We start from the raw sequence: 27,789 nt of genomic DNA on the forward strand, positions 1-27,789 counted from the left end.
CCAGATCAGGCAGACTTCAAAGAGAGTTTGCCTAACCATTAGCACCCTACAGCAACCCAGGGACTAATTTCCTCATGTCTATGACAATAGTAAAAACAATAATTTCTATAACTGTGTTAAATGTGTGTATATCAACACTAAGCAAAATTCTTTTTAAAAATAATTTACATATAAGAATATTAAAACTCAGACACATCAAGTAATTTAGTCAAAGTTTCAAAACTATAAGAGGCAAAGCTAGAATTTGACGCCAGGCCCAAGCCTACGTGCTGTTCTACTATGCCGCTCGCAATTTAATAAAAAAGCTAAACAAATCTCAAAGGCAACTGCATGTAAACAACATCTGTAATGATAATGACGGTCCCAGTTAACACTTGAGTACTAAGTGTCAAGTACAATTCAGAGTTTTGTATGAAATCATTAAATTAAATTAAATCATTTAATCCTCACAGCAACCCCATGAGGTAGAACTATTATTATTCCCAGATGAGGAAACTGAGGCATACAGAGGCAATCTAGTTCCAGAGGCCATGCTTTTAACCATCACGCTAAACTGTTTCTTAAGCAACATACGAAAACTATACAGCACAATTTCTAAATGGTGCCATAGAACTTAATCACGTTCAACAAGTAGGTAAAACCATCAGTAGTTTTCAGTCCTATTGATCTGTTATAGAAAGATTTCAGCAGCTTTAAATAAAGTTCTGCATATGTGGGTACTCAGTTCAGGAACTAACCTTAGACCCTGTCCACTCTATGCCCTTCTATGAGGTAGGAAACAGAAAAATATCCTCACTTGGTTCAGTCCATGTGTGCGGATTATGAGAGGAGTCATACATATGTGAGGGAAGGAGAGAACTGAGGGAAGAGAAGGAGACATGGTTCCATGAAGGCACACTCAGGAACAAGCCAGTTAATTTGAGAGGAGAGGTTGATAAAGGATCACTTTCCTTAGCAAGAAGAGTAATCTCATTACAGTGGGAGAACAGCACCACCTCAGGAGCCCTATGTTTATCTTATCACACACTATTTAGCCACACTGTGACTCTATAACAGATATTCACATACAGCTTTGGTTTTTAAAGAAATATTTGCTCAGCACACAACTCAGCTTCTAAATATCCTACCCATAGTGCCAGCACTCACCCAAATATAACGACTCCAAAGCACTTTGTGCTTGAGTGCAAAGAATGATAAACTCATCCCTCCCCTGACTTTTTCCTGAGTTTAGACCTTCTGGGTATTCAGGGGCAAGACTGAGTAAAATAAGCATGTGTGGCTTGGTGCAGTGGCTCACGCCTGTAATCCCAACACTTTGGGAGGCTGATTGCTCAGCCCAGGAGTTCGAGACCAGCTTGGCCAACACGGCGAAACCCCATCTCTACAAAAATTAGCTGTGCATGTTGGTGCACACCCGTGGTCCCAGCTACTTGAGAGGTTGAGGTGGGACAATCACCTGAGCCCAGGATGCAGAGGTTGCAGTGAGCCGAGATCATGCCACTGCACTCCAGCCTAGGCAACAGAGTAAGGCTGTGTCTCAAAAAAACCCAAAAAACCATCCATATGCAGATTTGCTTACAGGTTCATGCAGTGCTCACTGCTCTTCTTGCCTGTCCAGCCCTGCAGGCTTCAGATTTCCAAGACAGTATGTTCTAAAGGAATTCATTCCAGGTGATGCTGTTGCTATATGGGTTCCCAGTTCCTCTTTTCCACTTCTTCTGAAGAAAAGGTTTCAGGGACAGGAGCAGGGAAAGGCAGAAGGGAGATGCTAGGAGGACTCCTGAACAGACAGTCATAAGGAAGGCAGGAGGCAGTGAGAACACCAGCCTTTCTCTTCTGACCCTTACTGCCCTTTCCCTGGACACTCACTTTATCTGGCTGCCTACCTGTCTGGGCAGCATCTAGTTCTTGAGTCTTTTGCTTGAATTATCCATTCAGCAAGGAGGCAGTGTTGAGTCAATTCTAAGCCAAAGTGTTAAAATTAGCGATGACTTGGAAAGCATTCTGTTTATTTCAAGACTGGCATTAAATTAGAGGGGCAGCCTACAGGGCTCAAGACAGAAAGGTACTGCACTTAATCTCCAAGAACCTCACCGTCCCTAAGAAAGCAGTTTGAGACTTGGATGCTACATAATATATAGGCTTCCTTCTCCCCCAGTAATTGCCCTTTTTAAAATTCAGAGTGGATATTGTGGGGACATGGAGAAAAACTGCACATGGCACCTGCTTTGTCCCTATCAGCATTGGCTTGATTATGGGGCTGCTTAGGATGTTAATAAATATTTGGTCTTAGCCAACAGTGTTTAGGTAACCTAGGGTTGTTTTTCTCCCAGGGAATGACATAGGGAGTGACCATGATATTGCTGGCCAACGCTGTGAAGATCATACTTTTAAATCAAATTCTGGGAAGGTTAGGCTATACAATGCCCCCCTCAGCAGTTGCCCTCTGCCCCTGCTTTTGGAAGCACTGAAAGTTCATTGTCATTTGACCTTCAGTGTTGAACTTGTAATGCTTAAAATGTTATTAGTGAAACACTGTGGGCAGTTACCTTTAAAACCAGAGGCAATGTTTCGGAAAAGAAATAGATAACACAGAAAGTTGACAGATGTTGCACAAAGTTCTTTGGCTTGTGTTTATTACTCTGAATGAAAATTCATTTTAAGATTTATAGTATTATCCAGTGGAGAGGGGCTGTGATATTGTTTTCTTCTGAAACACCAAGAGAATTGACTCTTCTACCATTTGTTGAAGGCTTAGTAAGTGCAAGAAACCTAGGGAGACTTACAGGTCCCTAGCCAAAAGAAGCTACATGGCCAACAAGCATATAAAATACTCAACATCACTAATCACTAGAGAAATCCAAATCAAAACTACAATGAGATCTCATCTCACGCCAGTCAGAATGGCTATTAATAAAAGTCAAGAAATAACAGATGCTGGTTTCTGGTGAGGTTGTGGAGAAAAGGGAATGCTTATACAATACTGGTGGGAACGTAAATTAGTTCAGTAACTGCGGAAAGCAGTGTGGCGATTTCTCAAAGAACTTTAAACAGAATTACCATTCGACCCAACAATCCCAGTATTGGGTCTATACCCAAAAGAACATAAATCGTTCTACCATAAAGATACATGTACATGTATGTTCACTGCAGCACTATTCACAATTGTAAAGACATGGCATCAACCTAAATGCCCATCACCAGTAGACTGAAGAAAATACGGTGCATATACACCATGGACTACTATGCAGCCATAAAAAAGAAAGAGATGATGTCCTTTGTAGCAACATGGATGGAGCTGGAGGCCTTTATCCTAAGTGAACTAATGCGGAAGAGAAAACCAAATACTGCATGTTCTGACTTACAAGTGGGAGCTAAACATTGAGAATACATGGACACAAAGGAGAGAACAACAGACACTGGGACCTACTTGAAGCTAGAAGGCGGGAGGTGGGAAAGGATCAGAAAAAATACCTGTCAAGTACTATGCTTACTATCTGGGTGACAAAATAATTTGTACACCAAACCCACATGACAAGCAATTTACCTATAAAACAAACCTGTGCATGTATCCCGAACCTAAAATAAAAGTTAAAAAAAAAAAAGGCAGTTTACCATCTACGAAGGGTGTGGCAGATAAGCAATGTTAACAACAGCTGACATTTACAGTCCTTCTTATATGCAACTAACCACTTCGTATATGTATTAACTCGCAAACTCCCCACACCAACTCTGAGGAAAATACTATTATTTCCACAGAGCAGGAACTTCCACAGAGAGGTTAAAATAACTTGACTAAACCTGCCCAAATTCGTAAGCGGTAGCCAGAATCTAAACCTAGATAGTCCGGTCCCGGAGATAGGTTCTTAACCACAAAGGCATTTTCTAAAATTGTTAAAGTACAGAAGCACAGGAAAGAGACATTTTGGCCAGAATAACGGTTAAGGGAAGGCTTCATGGATGAAGTGGCATTCGCTCTGGGTCTTGAAGGTCAACAGATGGAAGGGCTCCTGGGGAGGAAGGACTCTAACGGGGAAGGAACAGCCTGACGAAGAGGAACTTTGGGTACCAGCCAGCTGACGACAGCAAGATCTGGTCCGGTGCGCGCGGGAGGAAGCTGGGAAGGGACGCCGCGCCCAGATCCCGAGGTCCTTGAGGACCAGGCCCTCTCTGCAAGGAATCGGGGAGGAAAATCTCAAACTATTAATAGAAGAGCGGCAAAAAGGAATTCGTGGGCACCCCTCCCTGTTGGAAGGACCTTCCCGGCCAGAGACCAAGGCTGGCAGCACAGCCATACTTCCCTCAGGGGGAAACAGCCGACAAAAGTGGTCAAGGTCGCCCGCGCGGGCTCCGGCGCTGCACGTCCTAGCCGAACACTCGCGTCCCGAGCACAGACGCTGGGTATTTGGCTGCCAGCCCGGGCCCGCCAGGCCGGGCCTGGCAGCGCCAACACCTGCTCGGCGGGAACAGGAAGACCTGTGTTCGGGAACTCCCTCCGGCCACCTCCCCGTATCCTCCTGGCCCTCGAAGGTCGAAGAGGTGGCCTCTCAGGGACACCCGCAGCTCGCTCGGCTCCTCCCCTCAGCCGGGAGACCCAAGGAATAACAGCCTCTGCGATAGGAACACGCTCTACCAATCACCCGCAGTCTCCGCCCACGCCTCAGCCGGAGTAAATTGCATTGGTTGCATCATTCTCGGCCGCCGATAAGATTGTTTTCTTGGATTGGCTAATAGCGTTCCTTCTCCCCTGTCTCTTCGTCGTCAGAAGCTGACGATTGGTTAATCGCGTTGCCAAGCTCTGGACGCGGCTCGACCATTGGAGGCCGCGGGCCCGCCCCCGCCGGCTAGGTGAAGGTGAGAGTCTCCTCCAGTCGCAACGGCCAGACGTGACCGGCCAGCTCCGGGTGCGGGGTGAAACCTCTTGATTCCTACTCTCTCGATATGGCACCTCCGTCAGTCTTTGCCGAGGTTCCGCAGGCCCAGCCTGTCCTGGTCTTCAAGCTCACTGCCGACTTCAGGGAGGATCCGGACCCCCGCAAGGTCAACCTGGGAGTGGGAGGTAAGGATGTAGTGCTCTGGAGTGTGAGCAGCTCGGGTAGTGGAGCGGACACCCCAGGTCATGGAGACTGTGGGAGAAGCCGAGGCCCAATGTGGCGCTGCCTGGAGAGGGCGGCGCCGGAGAGTAGGCTGGATCCACGAAGGCTTCCTAAAACCTGCCCATTTTACAGATGCGGGTGTGGAGTCCCTGGAAAGGGGCGATGTGTCCGAGGCCGCACAGACCAGGTGTAGCAGCCAAGACACAGACTCAGTCCTTCTGATTCCCCATTCTGCTACATCCTCCTAAGAAATGAGGCTGCCGGAGCTTGTAGGGAGAGGGAGAAAAATAGGAAGCCTGATAGGCTTAGGGTTCAGGTTGCTAGGAAATGGGTAAAGGAGAACTTTTAACGCTAGGAAGCTCTGTTCTGGGTCGGTAAATATTTGAATGACCACCGAGTATCAATCAGTCACCTTATTAAGCTTTGGAGGGGGAGACTGAGGCTTGATTTTGCCCTTAAGGATTTAAAAATCTGCTGGTGTTACACAATGCTTTGAGACAGGTTAACACTGCCCCCGGGGGGTCTGGGGAGATGGTTCTGGCCGTCACAGATGTGGTAGGAATGGGTAGAGATGGTGCAAAGGAGTGGAGAGAAGTATGGATGGTAGAAGCTTACTTTCCACACATCCTGTCTTCATTTCTTGATTCAAGTGATTCTCATCTGTACCTTGGACAGCTCAGAGCATGGGCCTCAGTTTCCCCATCTGCCAAGAAGATTTATATTGGAGTGCCTCTCAAATTTTTTACCCCTAACCCTCTCTGATGAATTTGTTATTCTTCTCACTATCATTTGGATGTTTGAAGCCCCACAGACACTTACTTTCTCCATTTGGATTTTGCCACGTGCAAAGACCAGCCAGAGAGATGAAAATGGGTAGAATAAAGTCTTATGCTAGGGAATAGACTTAGAATAAAAGGACTAGAAATTGTGGAAAGAGAAGGTGGAATCATTTTGTAGCAGAGTGTGACATGAAGGACGCTCAGAATCAGGTTTCTCATAGACAACGTTTTGTCTGTGCGTAGCATTTGTTAAAAAAAGTCGGCCAGGCGCGGTGGCTCAGGCCTGTAATCCCAGCACTTTGGGAGGCCGAGACGGGCGGATCACGAGGTCAGGAGATGAGACCATCCTGGCTAACACGGGGAAACCCCGTCTCTACTAAAAATACAAAAAATTAGCCGGGGGTGGTGTTGGGCGCCTGTAGTCTCAGGTACTCGGGAGGCTGAGGCAGGAGAATTGCTTAAACCCGGGTGACGGAGGTTGCAGTGAGCCGAGATCGCGCCATTGTACTCCAGCCTGGGCGACAGAGCGAGACTCTGTCTCAAAAAAAAAAAAAAAGTCTTCACTAAGGAGTATGGGGAGGGGTAAGGAAAAATCCATTGAAAAGTGATGGTTTGTTGAAGCTGGTAATTTGTTGAAGGTGGGTGATGGGTACATGGGCATACGTTATATTATTCTCTCAGCTTTTGTATAGGTTTGAAATTTTTCATCATAAAGCTTTTAAAGTAAGTCAGTACTACATAGTTTGGCCCATTGAGGGAAAATGATGTTTTTAGCGGGCAACAGAGTGGGAGAAATATTGAAAGATTGCCTCAAATTGAATTTGAATGGACACCATTCGGTCTCTTAATTTAAATCGAGTCCAAAACCTCCAAGCGTTTCTTTGCAGCCAGATACATAAAGAACTAGTATTACTGTCAATCTAAATACATCTTTTTAAAACATCATATTTTGCCTGCCACGGTGGCTCACGCCTGTAATCCCAGCACTTTGGGAGGCCAAGGCAGGTGGATCACCTGAGGTCAGGAGTTCGAGACCAGCTTGGCTAACATGGTGAAACCCCATCTTTACTAAAAATACAAAAATTAGCCAGATGTGGTGGTGCACACTGGTAGTCACAGCTACTCAGGAGGCTGAAGCAGGAGAATCGCTTGAACCTGGGAGGTGGCAGTTGCAGTGAGCCAAGATCACGCCATTGTACTCCAGCCTGGGTGACAGAGTGAGACTCCGTCTCAAGAAAGAAAAAAAAAAACAAAAAACCACATCAGATTTATTTTATTAATTCAATTTACCTTTGAACTATCTTACAGGGTTTCTGTGAGGATTAAGTACATTTAAAGTGTTTATAGCTGTATCTGGCACATAAGTAAGATTTATATAAGTGTTAGGTATTACTGTTATTGTTGTTTTGGCATTTCTTTGAGTGATTCTCATAAAAGATATTGAATAAAAATTTTCAGTTCAAGAACTGCAAAATGAACTAATTTATGACATTGGTTCAGAAATAAACTGCTCATGCAGAGAAAAAGCACCCCGACAGCACAGGCCAGAAGCGATGGACTCAGGATTGGAGTCATTGACTCAGACGGCCACCTCAGCTGTGATGGTGCCTTTGTCATGTTTTCCAGGAACTCCAACTCCTTACCATGAGCAAATTATTTATGCATGTAATCTCATTTAATGCTCACAACTCTGGAGGGTGGTTTATTACTATTACTGTTTAGAGGCAAGGAAGCCGAAGACTGGAGAGGTGAAGCAATTAGCCCCAGGTCATTTGACCACTGGGTGGTAGAGCTGGGAATCCAGGCCAGGTCTCTCAGGCCTCAGAGTCTCTACCCACACCTCTATTTCAGGTACCTCCAGGTGGTAGGCAGTACACTGTAGTGGGAAGAGCCAGGAGACCTAGGTACAGGCCCAGCACCCTGGTCCAGCCGTGTGACTTGGAAGGGTTATTTAACATCCCTAGGGCTCATCTGTTAAATGAGGAGTCAAGACTGAATGACCTCTCTCCCAAATTCTACCCTTAAGATTCTACTGGGCCAGGCGCAGTGGCTCATGCCTGTAATCCCAGCACTTTGGGAGGCTGAGGAGGGCGGATCACAAGGTCAGGAGATTCAGACCATCCTGGCTAACACGGTGAAACCCCATCTCTACTAAAAATACAAAAAATTAGCCGGGCGTGGTGGCGGGCGCCTGTAGTCCCAGCTACTCGGGAGGCTGAGGCAGGAGAATGGCGTGAACCGGGGAGGTGGAGCTTGCAGTGAGCCGAGATCGCGCCACTGCACTCCAGCCTGGGCAACAGAGCGAGACTCCGTCTCAAAAAATAAATAAATAAAAAAGATTCTACTGTACTAAAAGTCTACTCCACAATTCACTAGCACATTCTATGACTGTAGCATAGGATAATAATTTTACTGGCCTCATCGGTTGTCTGAGGATTAAATGAATAATTGTGTGTGAAATGTGTTATGTAAAGAAAAGTGTTATATATAAATGTTATTTTTGATCATCACTGTGACCCGTCTTTTTGTGGATAGCAGGTGTTTGGATAAGGATCTAATTAGAGTAGAATAAAAGGTCTCCTTCCAGCCGTTATATGTCCTAGTCTTATTTATACACATCCCCAAGTATACCCCTTGTGAAGTAAATGTAATTAATCATTGACCTTAGGGAAGATACTTTTTTCCCCCAAGTTAAGATAAAACCTAATGGAGGTTATCTAGTTAATGTTCCAGTGATTCTGGACACATTTAGAATAAACTGCAACTGTAATCTCAGACAGTTCCTACTTGCAGCTAGTTTCCTCAGTTTTTCTTCTTGCTGTGATGATTTAAATAATTTCCTTATAGGTAAACAGACGAGAGTATCACATTTTCCACTGCTAAGCACAATGCTTTCTAAGTTGATCATTTTAGTGCTTCTCAAAGCTTCAGACTGAAGTGGTTTTAAGGACATGGGAAATGGATCCAGTCTGGTGCAACCTGTAGCAAGAAGTTTCTTCAAAGACTCCAGTCCATTTTTTCATGTGAGCCTAGCTTTCTTTTGGCCCAGATAAACTCTGCTAGCTTTAATATTTCTTATTTTCAACATGGTTTCCTAGCATCTTCAAATAAAATAGTTGGAAAGATATGCTTTATCAGATGTTTCTGAGTACCCCTGCCCTTCTCCCAATTAGGCTCTTGAGTGGGAATAGGTGAGGGAAGTGGCGATCTTAGGAGGAAGATGAGGGTGATGGTTTGACCATTTAAATCTGTGTTCTTTCTTCCTTTCCTTCTGCAAAGCAAGACTGCTGGGCCCACCTGTAGACTGTGTGACTCCCCTAAAAGGGTTTATGTCCAGGAAGAAGAGCAGTGGGGCATGGAGCTGGGGAGCATGCTGATAAAAAGGCCCCTGACATGGTCCCAGGGGCCTGCTTGCTTCAGGCTTTCTCTAGACATCTCTTGCTTTTAAAAAAGCACATGGATCCATGAACTTAATAGTATGACAGCCTAGCTCTTGTCATCTCTGTGATCCTGGGCAAATGATTTGACTTTTCTGGCTGCAGCAGCCAGATCCTTAAAATAGACATCACAGTATCTATTTTGTGGGTTGCTATATGAATTAAATGAGAGTAAAGAAATGTATTTAGTGCAGTACCTTGTATGTACAGAGTATTTAGTAAATCCGTGTTGTTATTTCTCTGCCCTCAGGTTCCGTCAATGTCTTTCTCCATGCCCCAGACCTCATCTCTGAATGTCAGGCCTACAGTGGACACATCCTACAACTCCCTCAAATTCAGCATGTTCAAAGCACAGCTCATCGTTTCCACCTTCCCCTTGATCTTTTCTTTTATCTTCCCCTCGCGTTCTAGATCTTGGTCGACCCCACCACCACCACCCACTCATTATCCAGACTTGAGGGAGACCTTGGAGTCAACAGCAGCCCTTTCCCCAATCCCCTGTCTTTTTATTTGGTCAATAGGTTCTGTCTTTTCTACCTCGAATCTATTTCCAATGGCACCCCTTTTCTTCATCCCTGCTGCCATTGTGTGAATTCAAGGCCTCATTATTTTGCTTCTGGAATATTGCAGTAGCTTTCTACTGCTTCTACTTCTAGTAACTCACCCTTCTTAACTACCGTCTCTGTCCTTCTCTCCGGTTTATTTTCTGTGGTGTCACTCAAATGATCCCGTTAAAATGTGCAGCTGCTCATGTCACTCTCTTGCTTAAATGCTGTCAGTGGTTACCCATTGAAACTGAAGTTCCCTAAAAGAGACTCCAGGATTCTTTTAGCCACTCCCCGCTAATCCTTAATGGATTCCACCTCAGAGTCATGAAAATGCAGATCCTCAAAGACCTCATGCTCCCCAGGCCTCTGGGGCCTTGCACAGGTGTGCCTTCTGGCATGCCCTTCTTCCCTTGTTTACCTTTTAAACTCTGATTCATCTTTCATTCTTCATTCTCTGTAAAATCTTCTCTGATTCCTCAAATTAGAATTAAAGGCTCTATCTATGCTCTGTGTTTCTTGGAGGGCAGATGAGATCTTATTTTATCAATCTCTGTAGCTTCTACTAGCCAGTGCCTGGCTCATGGTGAGACTTAGTAAGTACTTGTTATGTGAGCGAGTGAATGAAAGAGTGAATGAGAAACTCAAGGGTCCAACAAACAGGCATGAAAATTCTTGGAGAGAGCAGGAATAGTGGTTGTTGTTAATGCCTGACCTCATTGCTCCAGTCACCCAAGAGACATCTGGTTCTGCTTCACTAGGGCAGTTAGGAGAAGCATTGGGAACAAATCTAGAACTCAACCTGGGAAAAACTGGGCAATGGAGAAAGAAGGGGAGTTGTAAATTGGCCAGTTTTTTTTTTAGTCACAGTATAGACACAATGCCTCTCCAACCATCCCCAACCCAAGTAGTAGTATTAGAATTTTAGAGTTCCACAGAGTATTCAGTAGTGGTAAGAACATCAGTATTCCAGTCTTTTCTTTCTCTTTCATATTTTATTTATTCATAGCACATTATTTATGAATGACATATTATCATAAATATAAACACATAGCCTAATAATGTTATCGAATAGATATAACACCCAGACACAGAACTGAAACATAACAGACCTGGTTTTTCTATAAATATCCCAGATTTTTTTGCATCTACATAGTATCCTTTGTAGGTAGTTCAAATATGCTTTTCTTGTTCCAAGATTTCTAGAAACCCCTTTTAGACTGGCTATCAAGGCATGTAGGACCCACACAAGAGATCATTTTTTAAAATAATTGTTCTCCATGAGTTTTACCCAGTTTATTCACCCACTCTTTTCAATGGAGATGATGCAAATGCTATTCCTGAAAAATAATTGACTTTCAAAGGACAAAGATTTGGCACTATTGAGGATATTCAAAATAATGAGATGTTGCCTCTAAAAACAATTCCAAAAGAAGTTTCAAGAATATTTTGAACAATGGTAGCATTGTGATCATAGATAGGTTGAGTGTTTTAGGGACAATTCTTACTTGGAAGTAGTTAAGGACCTGTTTAAGCAGGTCCTTGGGTGATTGTGTCACCTGTCATTGAAATCGTCAGGGCATTTGCTTATCATTCATCTTATTTCTGCTCTTCTAGGACAAGAGGAGTGGTGGGCCTTCTTCCACTCCTTCTCCACGTTTGTGTTAAAGGTGCCAGGTTCATATGGAAGTAGCACCTAGGCTTTTTCCGGAAGTCTCTTGGGGAGATGCAGAAGGAAGAAGACTGCTGGGCCAATGGCCTAGAGACCTCAGTGCACTAGTGATATTGACGTGACATTTGCAAGATGCTTTTTACTTTGCGGAGTGCTTTTCTATGTACTTTCTCATGTGACCAGGCTCTGTGATGTCCCAGTTTTATTTCAGCATTCTACTTTTTGGAGGTCACGTAGTTAAGAGCTGTAAGTTCCACAAGGATGGGGACCACATCTGCCCTTATGTTTGCCCAGCACCTAGCCCAATGCTTGGCTCAAATTAGGTACTCAGTAAGTGAACAAATTTTTCTCCAGTTTCCTTCACTGTTCTGTTTTGACCGGAAGGTGGTGGGATTCTCCTGGTTCACAGTTACAAACTCTTAACTTGGACACAGCCTGAGCCTCCTCTATGTATAACTCTTTTCCATTTTCCAGCGTATCGCACGGATGACTGCCATCCCTGGGTTTTGCCAGTAGTGAAGAAAGTGGAGCAGAAGATTGCTAATGACAATAGCCTAAACCACGAGTATCTGCCAATCCTGGGCCTGGCTGAGTTCCGGAGCTGTGCTTCTCGTCTTGCCCTTGGGGATGACAGCCCAGCCCTCAAGGAGAAGCGGGTAAGTTTTGGGTAAGGATGTATTTTCTCTTTAGAAACTGAAAGTAAAAAGATGTTGAGAATAGTTTGTTTAGAATATTAGGCGTTATGTCTATTGAACTGCCAATGAATAAGGGTTTCAGTAGCGCAAGTTCAGGAACCTGATAGTGCAAATAATGTGGCCATGTACAAAGCACGGCTTTTTCACTTGTTCAGTTTTGCCCAGTAGATCATCAGATTTTAGCTACTGCATTTGAAGCAGTCAGTGGAGATGCCAAGTAGAAAGAATTTAATGGAATGATAAAGACACCAGGGTTCTAGATCCAACTCTGCCACTACTTTTGATCATAGGCAAGTCATTTAGTTCTCTGGCCTCACATACACGTTAGAAAAAGACCACATAGTGCGAGTCTATGATCCCATGAGGAGCACTTGCGTAGGGAATTGTTTAAGGGGCCTCTGAGTCCCCTGAAATTATATGCAGAATTTTGTGTGTACTTATTTCTCGGGAGAAGGTGCATAGCTTTTATCAGATTTTCAAAAGGTGTCTGTGGCCCCCCAAGGGTTCAGGAGCTACTAGGAGATGCCGTCTAAAGTCCCTGCCAGTTCTAATATTCTTTAATACTTCTACTGTTGATCTCAGCATCTATCATTTAAGTGCTTCCTGGTATATATTCTATGTGCAACTGGAGATACATGGAGGAAGAACACATTTGGAAGTAGACACAGCGAGATAGGCTGTGTTCCAGGAAGTGGAACAGATTCTCAGTGTTGTAGGAATTCAGAGGGGAGGGAGACCTATGAGTGCTGGAGATGGCATTTGAGCTGAACCTTAGAGAATGTGTAAGTGAGGCCGGGACGCTGGTTCTCAGCTCCAGCTGGATGTTAGTATTACCTGGGGAGTTTTTGGTTTTTTTTTGAGACGGAGTCTCGCTCTGTCGCCCAGGCTGGAGTGCAGTGGCGCAATCTCGGCTCACTGCAAGCTCCGCCTCCCGGGTTCACGCCATTCTCCTGCCTCAGCCTCTCCGAGTAGCTGGGACTACAGGCGCCCGACACCACGCCTGGCTAATTTTTTTGTATTTTTAGTAGAGACGGGGTTTCACCGTGGTCTCGATCTCCTGACCTCGTGATCCGCCCGCCTCGGCCACCCAAAGTGCTGGGATTACAAGCGTGAGCCACCGCGCCCGGCCTACCTGGGGAGTTTTTAAAAACATACTATGGCTGGGCCCTGTGGACCCCATGCCAGGCCAGGTAAATCAGAATCTTGGAGGCACCACCCTTTTCCCCTCTCTTTCACTCCCTTTTCTTCTCCCCCATGGGCATATTTTTTAAATACTCCCCAGGTGTTTCCAAAGTATAGCCAGTTTTGAGAACCACAAAATATGGAAGAGGGGCAAGGATATTCATCTTGAATGGTAGGAGTCCAGGGACAGAGGCAAGAGCTAAGCAGGTCTAGCTTGTAAAGAGACCTACCTGATGAGAGCTGGGAACATGTTGGATAGGTTAGACAGGCTGATTCTGGCAGCCAGGGCAGGAGAAGCCAACTGAAGGTTGGAGCAGAGGAGTTACCCAGTAAAAGTATTGTTTGAAAAAGATAAGTCTGATTGGGTGGGTGGAAAAAGGAAGAGTTCAGATTTTTGCACTAGTCCAGTTGGGAATTGTGCAGTTTAAACCAGTGGCCACTATTGTTCCCCTGGGTCAGTGTTGTGATGTAGCCTGTAGTTCATGCGTTGAGGAGACTGCATCTTGGAGTCATCTGATTTATTCCCCGCATGCTGTGTATGGTAGGTTTTTCTTTTGTATATCATGTTACCCAGTTGCCCTGATAAGCAGAATGGCAGAGTACAATAAAGGTTGCACACATGTACATTTGTACATGTACCAGGAAGCAGGGAAGGCCCTGGTGAAGGTCTTGGGACTCAGGTCCATGATTAGGCAAGTAATGAATTTGATTAAAGTTTTGTATGGATTGGAATGAGAGACTATGATTTGCCTCAAGGAACTGAAGGCATATGGTTAGAATAGTTAAGAGTATAGAGATTATTAATCATATTGGGAAGTTGTTCTGAAAATCCAGTGTTTCTGCAGAGGTAGAGGAGAATCCTAATGAAGTTTGAAAGTGGGGAACTGGCTGGGCGTGGTGATGCACACCTGTAATCCCAGCACTTCTGGAGGCCAAGGTGGGCAGATTACTTGAGCTCACGAGTTCAAGACCAGCCTGGGCAACATGGCAAAAACCCGTCTCTACAAAGACATACAAAAATTAGCTGGGCATGGTGGCATGCACCTGTAGTCCCAGGTACTTGGGAGACTGAGGTGGGAGGATTGCTTGACCCCAAGAAGTGGAGGCTGCAGTGAGCCATGATTGCACCACTGCATTCCAGCCTAGGCACCAGAATGGGACCCTGTCTCAAAAAAAAAAGAAAAAGAAAGTCGGGAATGTAGGCCACTGGGGCCTCCCTTCTGAAACTAAATAAATTAGTTGGAATTCTGTTACTGACAAATGAAAATAGAGATTCCGTGTTGGGAGTTTCTTCCTCTAAGACTGCATTTCTTATATAGTTGTTAATTATATTGGGCAGATGCTGTTCCTCTGCCCATTGATCTCCATTTGATGACTTACCCTGTTAAGACTTAAGGCTATTGTTTGTAGCCTTGACCCTGGGAATATAGCCCTCCCTCTTAGTCTAGTTCATCCTGTTTTATATTTTTGATCATAAAACAATTTTAAAAGGCCATCTTCATGGCAGCAAATATTTGAAGATAACTTTTTGGATACACTCTTAGCATCTATTAATACATCACTCTGGGTACCAGTTGTTAGTGAGCTCTGAGCCTTTATATATATATATATATTTTTTTTTTTTTTATTATACTGTAAGTTCTAGGGTACATGTGCACAACGTGCAGGTTTGTTACATATGTATACATGTGCCATGTTGGTGTGCTCCACCCATTAACTCATCATTTACATTAGGTATATCTCCTAATGCTATCCGTTCTTCCTCCCCCCACCCCACAACAGGCCCCTGTGTGTGATGTTCTCCTTCCTGTGTCCATGTGTTCTCATTCTTCAATTCCCACCTATGAGTGAGAACATGCAGTGTTTGGTTTTTTGTCCTTGCGATAGTTTGCTGAGAATGATGGTTTCCAGTTTCATCCATGTCCCTACAAAAGGACGTGAACTCATCCTTTTTTATGGCTGCATAGTATTCCATGGTGTGTATGTGCCACATTTTCTTAATCCAATCTATCATTGTTGGACATTTGGGTTGGTTCCAAGTCTTTGCTATTGCGAATAGTGCCGCAATAAACATACGTGTGCATGTGTCTTTATAGCAGTATGATTTATAATCCTTTGGGTATATACCCAGTAATGGGATGGCTGGGTCAAATGATATTTCTAGTTCTAGATCCCTGAGGAATCGCCACACTGTCTTCCACAATGGTTGAACTAGTTTACAGTCCCACCAACAGTGTAAAAGTGTTCCTATTTCTCCACATCCTCTCCAGCACCTGTTGTTTCCTGACTTTTTAATGATCACCATTCTAACTGGTGTGAGATGGTATCTCATTGTGGTTTTGATTTGCATTTCTCTGATAGCCAGTGGTGATGAGCATTTTTTCATGTGTTTTTTTGGCTGCATAAATGTCTTCTTTTGAGAAGTGTCTGTTCATATCCTTCACCCACTTGTTGATGGGGTTGTTTTTTTCTTGTAAATTTGTTTGAGTTCTTTGTAGATTCTGGATATTAGTCCTTTGTCAGATGAGTAGATTGCAAAAATTTTCTCCCATTCTGTAGGTTGCCTGTTCACTCTGATGGTAGTTTCTTTTGCTGTGCAGAAGCTCTTTAGTTTAATTAGATCCCATTTGTCAATTTTGGCTTTTGTTGCCATTGCTTTTGGTGTTTAAGACATGAAGTCCTTGCCCATGCCTATGTCCTGAATGGTATTGCCTAGGTTTTCTTCTAGGGTTTTTATGGTTTTAGGTCTAACATGTAAGTCTTTAATCCATCTTGAATCAATTTTTGTATAAGGTGTAAGGAAGGGATCCAGTTTCAGCTTTCTCCATATGGCTAGCCAGTTTTCCCAGCACCATTTGTTAAATAGGGAATCCTTTCCCCATTTCTTGTTTTTGTCAGATTTGTCAAAGATCAGATAATTGTAGATGTGTGGTATTATTTCTGAGGGCTCTGTTCTGTTCCATTGGTCTATTTCTCTGTTTTGGTACCAGTACCATGCTGTTTTGGTTACTGTAGCCTTGTAGTATAGTTTGAAGTCAGGTAGCGTGATGCCTCCAGCTTAGGATTGACTTGGCGATGCGGGCTCTTTTTTGGTTCCATATGAACTTTAAAGTAGTTTTTCCCAATTCTGTGAAGAAAGTCATTGGTAGCTTGATGGGGATGGCATTGAATCTATAAATTACCTTGGGCAGTATGGCCATTTTCACGATATTGATTCTTCCTATCCATGAGCATGGAATGTTCTTCTATTTGTTTGTATCCTCTTTTATTTTGTTGAGCAGTGGTTTGTAGTTCTCCTTGAAGAGGTCCTTCACATCCCTTGTAAGTTGGATTCCTAGGTATTTTATTCTCTTTGAAGCAATTGTGAATGGGAGTTCACTTATGATTTGGCTCTCTGTTTGTCTGTTATTGGTGTATAAGAATGCTTGTGATTTTTGCACATTGATTTTGTATCCTGAGACTTTGCTGAAGTTGCTAATCAGCTTAAGGAGATTTTGTGGTGAGACAATGGGGTTTTCTAGATATACAATCATGTCATCTGCAAACAGGGACAATTTGACTTCCTCTTTTCCTAATTGAATACCCTTTATTTCTTTCTCCTGACTGATTGCCCTGGCCAGAACTTTCAACACTATGTTGAATAGGAGTGGTGAGAGAGGACATCCCTGTCTTGTGCCAGTTTTCAAAGGGAATGCTTTCAGTTTTTGCCCATTCAGTTTTTGCCCATTCGGTATGATATTGGCTGTGGGTTTGTCATTAATAGCTCTTATTATTTTGAGATATGTCCCATCAATACCTAATTTATTGAGAGTTTTTAGCATGAAGGGCTGTTGAATTTTGTCAAAGGCCTTTTCTGCGTCTATTGAGATAATCATGTGGTTTTTGTCTTTGGTTCTGTTTACATGCTGGATTACATTTATTGATTTGTGTATGTTGAAACAGCCTTGCATCCCAGGGATGAAGCCCACTTGATCATGGTGGATAAGCTTTTTGATGTGCTGCTGGATTTGGTTTGCCAGTATTTTATTGAGGATTTTTGCATCGATGTTCATCAGGGATATTGGTCTAAAATTCTCTTTTTTTGTTGTGTCTCTGCCAGGCTTTGGTATCAGGATGATGCTGGCCTCATAAAATGAGTTAGGGAGGATTCCCTCTTTTTCTATTGATTGAAATAGTTTCGGAAGGAATGGTACCAGCTCCTCCTTGTATCTCTGGTAGAATTCGGCTGTGAATCCGTCTGGTCCTGGACTTTTTTTGGTTGGTAAGCTATTACTTACTGCCTCAATATCAGAGCCTGTTATTGGTCTATTCAGAGATTCAACTTCTTCCTGTTTTAGTCTTGGGAGGGTGTATGTGTCGAGGAATTTATCCATTTCTTCTAGATTTTCTAGTTTATTTCCGTAGAGGTGTTTATAGTATTCTCTGATGGTAGTTTGTATTTCTGTGGGATTGGTGGTGATATCCCCTTTATCATTTTTTATTGTGTCTATTTGATTCTTCTCTCTTCTTTATTAATCTTGTTAGCGGTCTATCAATTTTGTTGATCTTTTCAAAAAACCAGTTCCTGGATTCATTGATTTTTTTGAAGGGTTTTTTATATCTCTATCTCCTTCAGTTCTGCTCTGATCTTAGTTATTTCTTGCCTTCTGCTAGCTTTTGAATGTGTTTGCTCTTGCTTCTCTAGTTCTTTTAATTGTGATGTTAGGGTGTCAATTTTAGACCTTTCCTGCTTTCTCTTGTGGGCATTTAGTGCTATAAATTTCCCTCCACACACTGCTTTAAATGTGTCCCAGAGATTCTGGTATGTTGTTTCTTTGTTCTTGGTGGTTTTAAAGAACATCTTTATTTCTGCCTTCATTTCGTTATGTATCCAGTAGTCATTCAGGAGCAGGTTGTTCAGTTTTCATGTAGTTGAGTGGTTTTGAGTGAGTTTCTTAATCCTGAGTTCTAGTTTGATTGCACTGTGGTCTGAGAGACAGTTTGTTATAATTTATGTTCTTTTACATTTGCTGAGGAGTGCTTTACTTCCAACTATGTGGTCAGTTTTGAAGTAAGTGTGGTGTGGTGCTGAGAAGAATGTATATTCTGTTGATTTGGGGTGGAGAGTTCTGTAGATGTCTATTAGGTCTGCTTGGTGCAGAGCTGAGTTCAATTCCTGGATATCCTTGTTAACTTTCTTTCTTCGTTGATCTGTCTAATGTTGACAATGGGGTGTTAAAGTCTCCCATTATTATTGTGTGGGGGTCTAAGTCTCTTTGTAGGTCCCTAAGGACTTGCTTTATGAATCTGGGTGCTCCTGTATTGGGTGCATATATATTTAGGATAGTTAGCTCTTCTTGTTGAATTGATCCCTTTACAATTATGTAATGGCCTTCTTTATCTCTTTTGATCTTTGTTGGTTTAAAGTCTGTTTTATGAGAGACTAGGATTGCAACCCCTGCCTTTTTTTTGTTTTTTATTTGCTTGGTAGATCTTCCTCCATCCCTGTATTTTGAGCCTATGTATGTCTCTGCGCATGAGATGGGTTTCCTGAATACAGCACACTGATGGGTCTTGACTCTTTATCCAATTTGCCAGTCTGTGTCTTTTTACTGGAGCATTTAGCCCATTTACATTTAAGGTTAATATTGTTATGTGTGAATTTGATCCTGTTATTATGATGTTAGCTGGTTATTTTGCTTGTTAGTTGATGCAGTTTCTTCCTAGCCTCGATGGTCTTTACAATTTGGCATGTTTTTGCAGTGGCTGGTACCGGTTGTTCCTTTCTATGTTTAGTGCTTCCTTCAGGAGCTCTTGTAGGGCAGGGCTGGTGGTGACAAAATCTCTCAGCATTTGCTTGTTTGTAAAGGATTTTATTTCTCCTTCACTTATGAAGCTTAGTTTGGCTGGATATGAAATTCTGGGTTGAAAATTCTTTTCTTTAAGAATGTTGAATATTGGCCCCCACTCTCTTCTGGCTTGTAGAGTTTCTGCTGAGATATCAGCTGTTAGTCTGATGGGCTTCCCTTTGTGGGTAACCCGACCTTTCTCTCTGGCTGCCCTTAACATTTTTTCCTTCATTTCAACTTTGGTGAATCTGACAATTATGTGTCCTGGAGTTGCTCTTCTCAAGGAGTAACTTCGTGGCGTTCTCTGTATTTCCTGAATTTGAATGTTGGCCTGCCTTGCTAGGTTGGGGGAGTTCTCCTGGATAATATCCTGCAGAGTGTTTTCCAACTTGGTTCCATTCTCCCCGTCACTTTCAGGTACACCAATCAGACGTAGATTTGGTCTTTTCACATAGTCCCATATTTCTTGGAGGCTTTGTTCATTTCTTTTTACTCTTTTTTCTCTAAACTTCTCTTCTCACTTCATTTCATTCATTTGATCTTCCATCACTGATACCCTTTCTTCCAGTTGATTGAATTGGGTACTGAAGCTTGTGCATTCATCACGTAGTTCTTGTGCCATGGTTTTCAGCTCTGTCAGGTCCTTTAAGGACTTCTCTGCATTGGTTATTCTAGTTAGCCATTCATCTAATCTTTTTTCAAGGTTTTTAACTTCTTTGCGATGGGTTTGAACTTCCTCCTTTAGCTCAGAGAAATTTGATCTTCTGAAGCCTTCTTCTCTCAACTCGTCAAAGTCATTCTCCGTCTAGCTTTGTTCCGTTGCTGGTGAGGAGCTGTGTTCCTTTGTAGGAGGAGAGGCACTCTGATTTTTAGAATTTTCAGTTTTTCTGCTCTGTTTTTTCCCCATCTTTGTGGTTTTATCTACCTTGGGTCTTTGATGATGGTGACGTACAGATGGGGTTTTGGTGTGGATGTCCTTTCTGTTTGTTAGTTATCCTTTTAACAGTCAGGACCCTCAGCTGCAGGTCTGTTGGAGTTTGCTGGAGGTCCACTCCAGACCCTGTTTGCCTGGGTATCAGCAGCGGAAGCTGCAGAACAGAGAATATTGCTGAACAGCAAATGCTGCCTGATGGTTCCTCTGGAAATTTCGTCTCAGAGGGGTACCTGGCCATGTGAGGTGTCAGTCTGCCCCTACTGGGGGGTGCCTCCCAGTTAGGCTACTCGGGGGTCAGGGGCCCACTTGAGGAGGCAGTCTGTTCATTCTCAGATCTCAAACTCCATGCTGAGAGAACCACTACTCTCTGCAAAGCTGTCAAACAGGGACATTTAAGTCTGCAGAGGTTTCTGCTGCCTTTTGTTCAAGCTCTGAGCCTTTCTTCTGCTTGGAAGGCCTCACCATTCCCAGGCTGCTGTCTTAGTTCACTAATAGCCTCTTAATTTACCCTCCTGCCTCTAGTCTCTTCCCTATTTTAGTTCATTCTGCATGCTGCAGCTAGGATGACCTTCCTTGGCAAAACAAGCTACTCATGTCACCTGTTCCCACTCCCCACCCCCACTGCCCATAGCTCCCCCATTGCCTGTAGGGTAAAATCCAGACTTTGAGCTTGGCATGCAGTGAATGTAGGTGACAGGTGACAGTCTTCATCCTGTTCTTACAGTTGCTGATTTCCCCTCACTCCACTAGAGGTCCTGCCATTCTAAGAGCCTTGCTGTTTTCTAGACCTACTGGGCCCTGTCATGACTAAGAACCTTTGCCTGGCCCTTCTCTCCACTTGGAATGCCCTCCCTTACTGCTCTAGCTCTCCAGTCCCCACCTCTAAGTCCTTCAAGAGCTGATCAAGGGTCACTTCCACACTGAATCCTTAGGTATTTTAGGCAGAGCTTGTTTAAGCTCTCTGAGTTATCACAGGACTTTGTTCACAGCTTGGGAATAACCGTACTTAACTGTGCTTACTATAATGGATAATTTTATAAGTCTTCATCTTCCACAAGACCCTAACCTTCCCCAGGGCAGGGATCATTGTTTACTTTTTTACCTTGCAGATTTTCAGCATTTGGCTCCTATCCAGGTACCTCAGATTCCAGAGGTTTGGATTCATTCATTCCTTTAGTCATCAGATGACCACTACTAGAGCCAGGCACTATTCTAGATGCTGGAGCACAGCAGTGACTCAAACACACAGAATCCCCTGCCCTTGCATTCAGTTTTGGGGAGAGGAACAAACTCTAAATGTAATCTTATTGACTATATCAATAAGAAAATGATATAGTATACTAAAGATATAAATGCTATAAAAATAGAGTAGGAGGAGGCATGTTAGGAATTCTGGGAGTGGATACAGTTTTAACTAGGGTGGTTATGATAGAAATAGAAATGACATTTGAGCCAAAACTTAAAGATGAGATATAAATGAAAGAATGAGTGAACAAGCAAACCAACAGTAATCATTTATTCCCTTAGATTTTTCTTCTCCAGATTCAACATTTCCAGATCCTTTACCCATTTTGAGGAGACCTATTTTCTAGACTCCTCACTGCCTTGTATTACTTTTCCACTTTCAGATCTTAGGATCCAGACAGAAATGTCCATTGTTCATCCCTGGCATAGTACTGTTTCAGCTTTGAGATTACTGAGCATTGCCGAAAGGAGGGCTCATGGGCCATAACTCATTGTCACATCATGACATCCCACTCTCACTTTGATTGCCTCTAGGAGACTTGGGGCTTTTGCTGTGGCTCAGATCTTTTCACCACTGTCTTCTTTCTTCATCTAGTTCAGCACATGCTTATGTAGTACCATGTGCCAGATGCCATGAGAGATGCTGGGGGCACCCAGATAAATGCAGCATGACTCTGGCCACAGGCAGCTCCCGGTTGCTCTCCTACTCCTCACGGTGAAATCATAGTATCGGCAAGTTGTTAGACAAGGGTTCTAGAATCCAGCAATCATATGCTGACATGTCCAGCAGAGGCCTGCTCTGTCTAGTTTCATACCAAGTCTTCCTGGATTTCCCTTGTTCTGGATACTCTTATTTACCCAGGTCCAGTTGCCTGGCTCCTTGAGAAGTCTGTACTTACTTCCTTTGATGTTATGATTTTCCTTTATAATAAGTACAGGACATTCTTAGGCTGTAGGACAATTTGCCAAAAATCAGTTCACAGAATGACCAAATTACTATGTTATTGATTCACCAAAAACTTGTTTCCGTTAGTTGCTGATGTTTAGAGCAACTTGTGTTTCACTGAAGCCATCCAGTATTTAATATAGTTTTAGGGGGTGATAACTTCTTGAGAATTTGATATTTGAAGTGTCATATATGTCATGAATGTCAAGGATTAGTTAATGTGGAGTGGGTTTATCTCTTCTAAGCACATTTTTAATGTATTCTACTGACTTTTTTTAAAAATGAATTTGCTTTCTGTAGTGGGAGAGAAAGGGTGGAGTTAAAAGTTGAGCGCAGGAAATGAAAAATTATGCCTGGGAATGTTTCCACTGGTGTCTATGCATCTGTCATGTTTCTAGAAGTTAAAACCATGTTCAAGGGAGGTCTTGCTCATTTGCTTAGGAAGTATTAGCACTCTAGAGTGGCTTAGGTATCTGAAATGTGCAGTCATGTATGAAATTGACATTCAACTTAGCTGGATGACAAATCCTTAAAAAATAAATGCACCTTTGTGTTGTATCATCTTGGTAGCAATTTGCATAAAGAATTCAGGTAAACCACAATGTGGGGGCAAAACTTTTAAAGTAATAGCAAGGGATGAGTGCTCAGTAAGAATCACTGTAAAGAACAGAGAAGTTGGCACACCAAATCTGACACACACTGAGCATTTTCACCCCAGTGCACTGCCTTTGCCCCTCTCTGTAATGTACAGCTGTGTTTAGTTTTGCATCCCCTTGAATGTCAACTTTGCTTACGTTTCACATTTCAGGTAGTATTCTTTCACAGATGCTCACACCTATAAATACAAACAGAACATTGGTGCATAATAGTGCCGATAATTGGTAACATTGCCTTGTTCTTGGCTTAAATGGGATTTCTACTAAATGATTCATTGTTTTTAAACTGACTTATGGGTTAAATGAATTTTTTTCATCATTTTCAGGAAGTATCCACTGTTTCCTGTTTTACTAAGTATTTATCTCAGGAATAGCCAAGCTTTTCTTACCTGTTGTGGTGATCATTTGGGTTTTCTCTATCTAGCAGCATGACTGGTTTTATATCTCTTATAATCCATTCATGGGATGACTCTCAATCAAGGGGGTAATTTTAATGTACTGCTGGATTAATATTGTTCATTAATGTTTACTTGGGAAGTTAGTATCAAGGTACGAGCTAGGTCTCTCATTCTACTTTTTTCCCTTTTGTTGTCTTTTAGCAGCAATGTTATGTTAGGTTCTTAAAAAGATTTAGGAAGCTTTTCTTCTCTAAGAAGAGTTTTAAAACCTTTTTATTGGCCAGGCGTGGTGGCTCACGCCTGTAATCCCAGCACTTTAGGAGGCCGAGGCAGGTGGATCACGAGGTCAGGAATTCGAGAGCAGCCTGACCAACATGGTGAAACCCCATCTCTACTAAAAATACAACAATTAGCTGGGTGTGGTGGCACGTGCCTGTAGTCCCAGCTACTCAGGAGTCTGAGGCAGGAGAATCACTTGAACCCAGGAAGCGGAGGTTGCAGTAAGCCGAGATCATGTCACCGCACTCCAGCCTGGGCAACAGAGCGAGATTCTGTCTCAAAAAACAAACAAACAAAAAAACCCCAAAAAAACCTTCTTTATTATGGAAAATTTCAAATCTATATGAAAGTAGAGAAAACAGTATAAAGAATGAATCCCTATGTATCCATCACCTAACTTCAACAATTATCTGTATAGGGTCAATCCTGTCTATTTCCCTCTACCCCACTCCCTGCCTCCCTGCCCTCCACCAAAGCTGGATTATTATTTAATAGTAAATTCCAGACATCTAAATAGGTGTTTTAAATTGTTGTAAAATGTTATGACTAATACATGAATACATTCATCTTATTTTTAAAAAAACAACTTATAGATTAGGCCAAAGTCCCTTTCAACCACTATTCCTACATCCTTGGACCCCTCCCCAGAGGTTGCCACTGTTAGAAGATTGGCGTGTGTCCCTCCTTGTATTTGTTTATTTATTTGAGACAGAGTCTCACTGTGTTGCCCAGGCTGGAGGGCAGTGGTGCAGTCTTGGCTGACTGCAACCTCTGCCTCCCAGGTTCAAATGATTCTCATGCCTCAGCCTCCCGAGTAGCTGAGATTACAGGTGTGTGCCACCATGCCCAGCTAATTTTTTTTGTATTTTTAGCAGAGACGGTGTTTCACCATGTTGGCCAGGCTGGTCTCAAACTCCTGGGCTCAAGTGATCTACCCACCTTGGCCTCCCAAAGTGCTGGGATTACAGGCGTGAGCCACCGCGCCTGGCTAGATAGACTTTTTCATGTGATCTTTCTCTTCCTTTCTCTTCAGTCCTTTAGACAAATTGGGCAACATGTGGTTTATGACATTTTTCTGCTGAGAGACTTATGCTGAAACCTAATTAGAATTTTGAAGAGGCGAAATCAAAGATCTATAGGCAGAGAACTACATCATTAGAATGTAGTGACTCGGTCTAGAATGGAAAACCTGGATTTGTGCTGAGCTGTGCCACTTAACAGCTGTGTATCCTTTGGGAAAAACATGTCTCTGAATCAGTTCCTCATGTGTCAGGGGATATAGACTTGACTTTAGAGGGGATGTGGGCATTGAATGTACGTGAAAGCATTTTGTAAATGATAAAATATAGGAACAGAAAACCAAACACCGCATGCTCTCACTTATAAATGGGAGTTGAACAATGAGAACACATGGAAGCAGGGAGGGGAACATCACACACCGGGGCCTGTCGGTGGGTGGGAGGCAAGGGGAGGGAGAGCATTAGGACAAATATCTAATGCATGCGGGGCTTAAAACCTAGATGACGGGTCGATGGGTGCCACAAACCACCATGGTACATGTATATGTAACAAACCTGCACATTCTGCACATGTATCCCAGAACTTAAAGTAAAATAAATAAATAAATAAATAAATAAATAAATAAATAAAATATGACTTTTATTATTGCCTATGTTAGGTCACTTTAGGATGAGAGGAGGCCGGCCAGGCGCAGTGGCTCACACCTGTAATCCCAGCAGTTTGAGAGGCGAAGGCAGGCAGATCACAAGGTCAGGAGTTCGAGACCAACCAGGCCAAAATGGTGAAACCCCGTCTCTACTAAATATACAAAAAATTAGCCGGGCGTGGTGGCAGGCGCCTGTAGTCCCAGCTACTTGGGAGGCTGAGGCAGGAGAATCACTTGAACCTGGGAGGCGGAAGTTGCAGTGAGCCGAGACCATGCCACTGCACTCCAGCCTAGGCGACAAAATGAGACTCTGTCTCAAAAAGAAAAAAAAAAGATGACAGGAAGCCAAGGAGAGGAAAGTAGTATTCATGCATCACCTCTGTTTTGTTAGAACATACTTCTAAGGATTAATAAGCCTGAATTCTAGATATGAGGAGTAGCACAGATTGATGTCAATGACAAGTTAGGAACACTGTTTTAGAGGCTTATGCTAGAGAGTAAGTTTGATCTTAGGATGGGTGCTGAAGAGATGGGTTTGCCTTCCAAGGCATATGCACGCATGCACACACACACACACACACACAAATGTGGCCTCGGTGTGTCCTCTACCTCTGTGTTCAGAAAGGAAGCTTCTTCTAGTGTCAGACCTCCTAGGTTGAAGACTGGCACTCCTGCTCAGTAGCTGGTAACTTTGAGCAAGTTTCTTCACCTCTCTCAGCCTCAGTTTCCTCAGTTGTAAACATGGGCAAATCATAGTACCTTTTTCATGTAGTTGTTGTAAGGTTTTGATGAGATAATACGATTAAAAGGCTTAGCACAGAGCAGGCACAGAGGAAGTGCTATTACCTTATTTTTGTAAATATTATCTGACCTCACCATTATCAGCCTGTGACCCTGTTTCTTCTCTTTCAGGTAGGAGGTGTGCAGTCTTTGGGGGGAACAGGTGCACTTCGAATTGGAGCTGATTTCTTAGCGCGCTGGTACAATGGAACAAACAACAAGAACACACCCGTCTATGTGTCTTCACCAACCTGGGGTGAGTCTTTCAGCTGAAGTGAGAGGAAAAACAGAAACCAGAGAGAATTATCCTCATGACTCTCCCTGGTTACACAGAAAATGTAATCCAGCCCTGGAACAACTGACCGTTGGGAATGGCTTGAACAGTGGGTTATGGCAGTGCATGAGAAACCTGCTGCTCAAAATCAAGTTAAGAATACTCTTTCTCAAGACTCTTAGTAGACTTATATCTACCAAGGTTATGTTGAAACTCCCCAGAGGAGGCATAGAATGTAGATGCAGGAAGTATCATTGTAGTAGAATATAAGTCTGGCATTAATGTGACTGGTTGAACTTGTTCTTGGTTACAATCATTCCTCTACATCTTAACCCCCAGTCTGGATGATGCCCAGTGGACATTGAGCCTGGGAAGCTGACTTGCATCCTTTCCACTCATGCCTCCTAGTGTTTGTAAAGTGCTTAACTTTTTACTCCTTTGATGCAGAGAATCACAATGCTGTGTTTTCCGCTGCTGGTTTTAAAGACATTCGGTCCTATCGCTACTGGGATGCAGAGAAGAGAGGACTGGACCTCCAGGGCTTCCTAAATGATCTGGAGGTGGGTGATTTAGAGGAAAAAGTAGAGAATTACATGGTGTCAGGAATCTCAGGCAAAGTCTTTGGACCAGTTGCTAAGTGAAGGAGTCTGAGACACCTTCCCCACACCCGATGGTGGTTTCTGACATAGCATGTAAGAGAGAGGGCACAAAAGAGACTTGAAAGAGTGACAAGAATATGGTTGCCCTTTGCCCTCCATCACTGACCAGTCTGCTGCTGACTCTGTCTCCCTTTCCCAATATTCCCATCAGTGTCAGAGCTGACGTAGCTTCCTTCTCCTCAGAACGCTCCTGAGTTCTCCATCGTTGTCCTCCACGCCTGTGCACACAACCCAACTGGGACCGACCCAACTCCAGAGCAGTGGAAGCAGATTGCTTCTGTCATGAAGGTAACTGCCCCTTAAGAGCATCTCTTAAAAAATAGTATGTATTCTTATTTAATGTATGCAGAAGCAATACCTGTTTGCTGTTTGCTGAGGAATTAGGAAAATGGAGAAAAGTCCAAAGAAGAAAATAAGTATTAACTGTAAATTGTATTACCTAAAGAAGGATACTGTTAATGTTTTGGTAGATAGAATGTGAGACTGTGTGTGTGTGTGTGTGTGTGTGTGTGTGTGTGTGTGTGTGTGTCTAGTTTTATGTATATGTTTTACAAAGATGAGATCATTTTGTCTGTACTGTTTTTTGCAACACAATTTGTTTTTCATTTTCACTTCTTTATATACATGTCATTGAATATTTTGCAGCATCATTTTTCATAGCTATATTATATTCCTTTCATGGATATGTCATATTGGGGATGGGGTAAATCATCTGATG

The 27,789-nt window shown here is 43.1% G+C and overlaps 1 protein-coding gene across 1 annotated transcript in view; it reads left to right on the forward strand.

The window, feature by feature from the left end:
- The first annotated feature begins 3,788 nt into the window (after positions 1 to 3,788).
- The window catches only part of GOT1 (glutamic-oxaloacetic transaminase 1), a 32,223-nt gene continuing 8,222 nt past the window's right edge, over positions 3,789 to 27,789 (forward strand). Inside the window, exons 1-5 of the mRNA XM_003255323.4 lie at positions 3,789 to 5,059; positions 12,004 to 12,185; positions 26,271 to 26,394; positions 26,860 to 26,972; positions 27,255 to 27,359. Of these exons, the coding sequence (XP_003255371.1) occupies positions 4,942 to 5,059; positions 12,004 to 12,185; positions 26,271 to 26,394; positions 26,860 to 26,972; positions 27,255 to 27,359 (642 nt within the window). The 5' untranslated portion in view covers positions 3,789 to 4,941. The remainder of the gene's footprint in view (positions 5,060 to 12,003; positions 12,186 to 26,270; positions 26,395 to 26,859; positions 26,973 to 27,254; positions 27,360 to 27,789) is intronic.

This window comes from Nomascus leucogenys, chromosome 3 (assembly GCF_006542625.1).
Source record: "Nomascus leucogenys isolate Asia chromosome 3, Asia_NLE_v1, whole genome shotgun sequence".
Lineage (NCBI taxonomy): Eukaryota > Metazoa > Chordata > Mammalia > Primates > Hylobatidae > Nomascus > Nomascus leucogenys.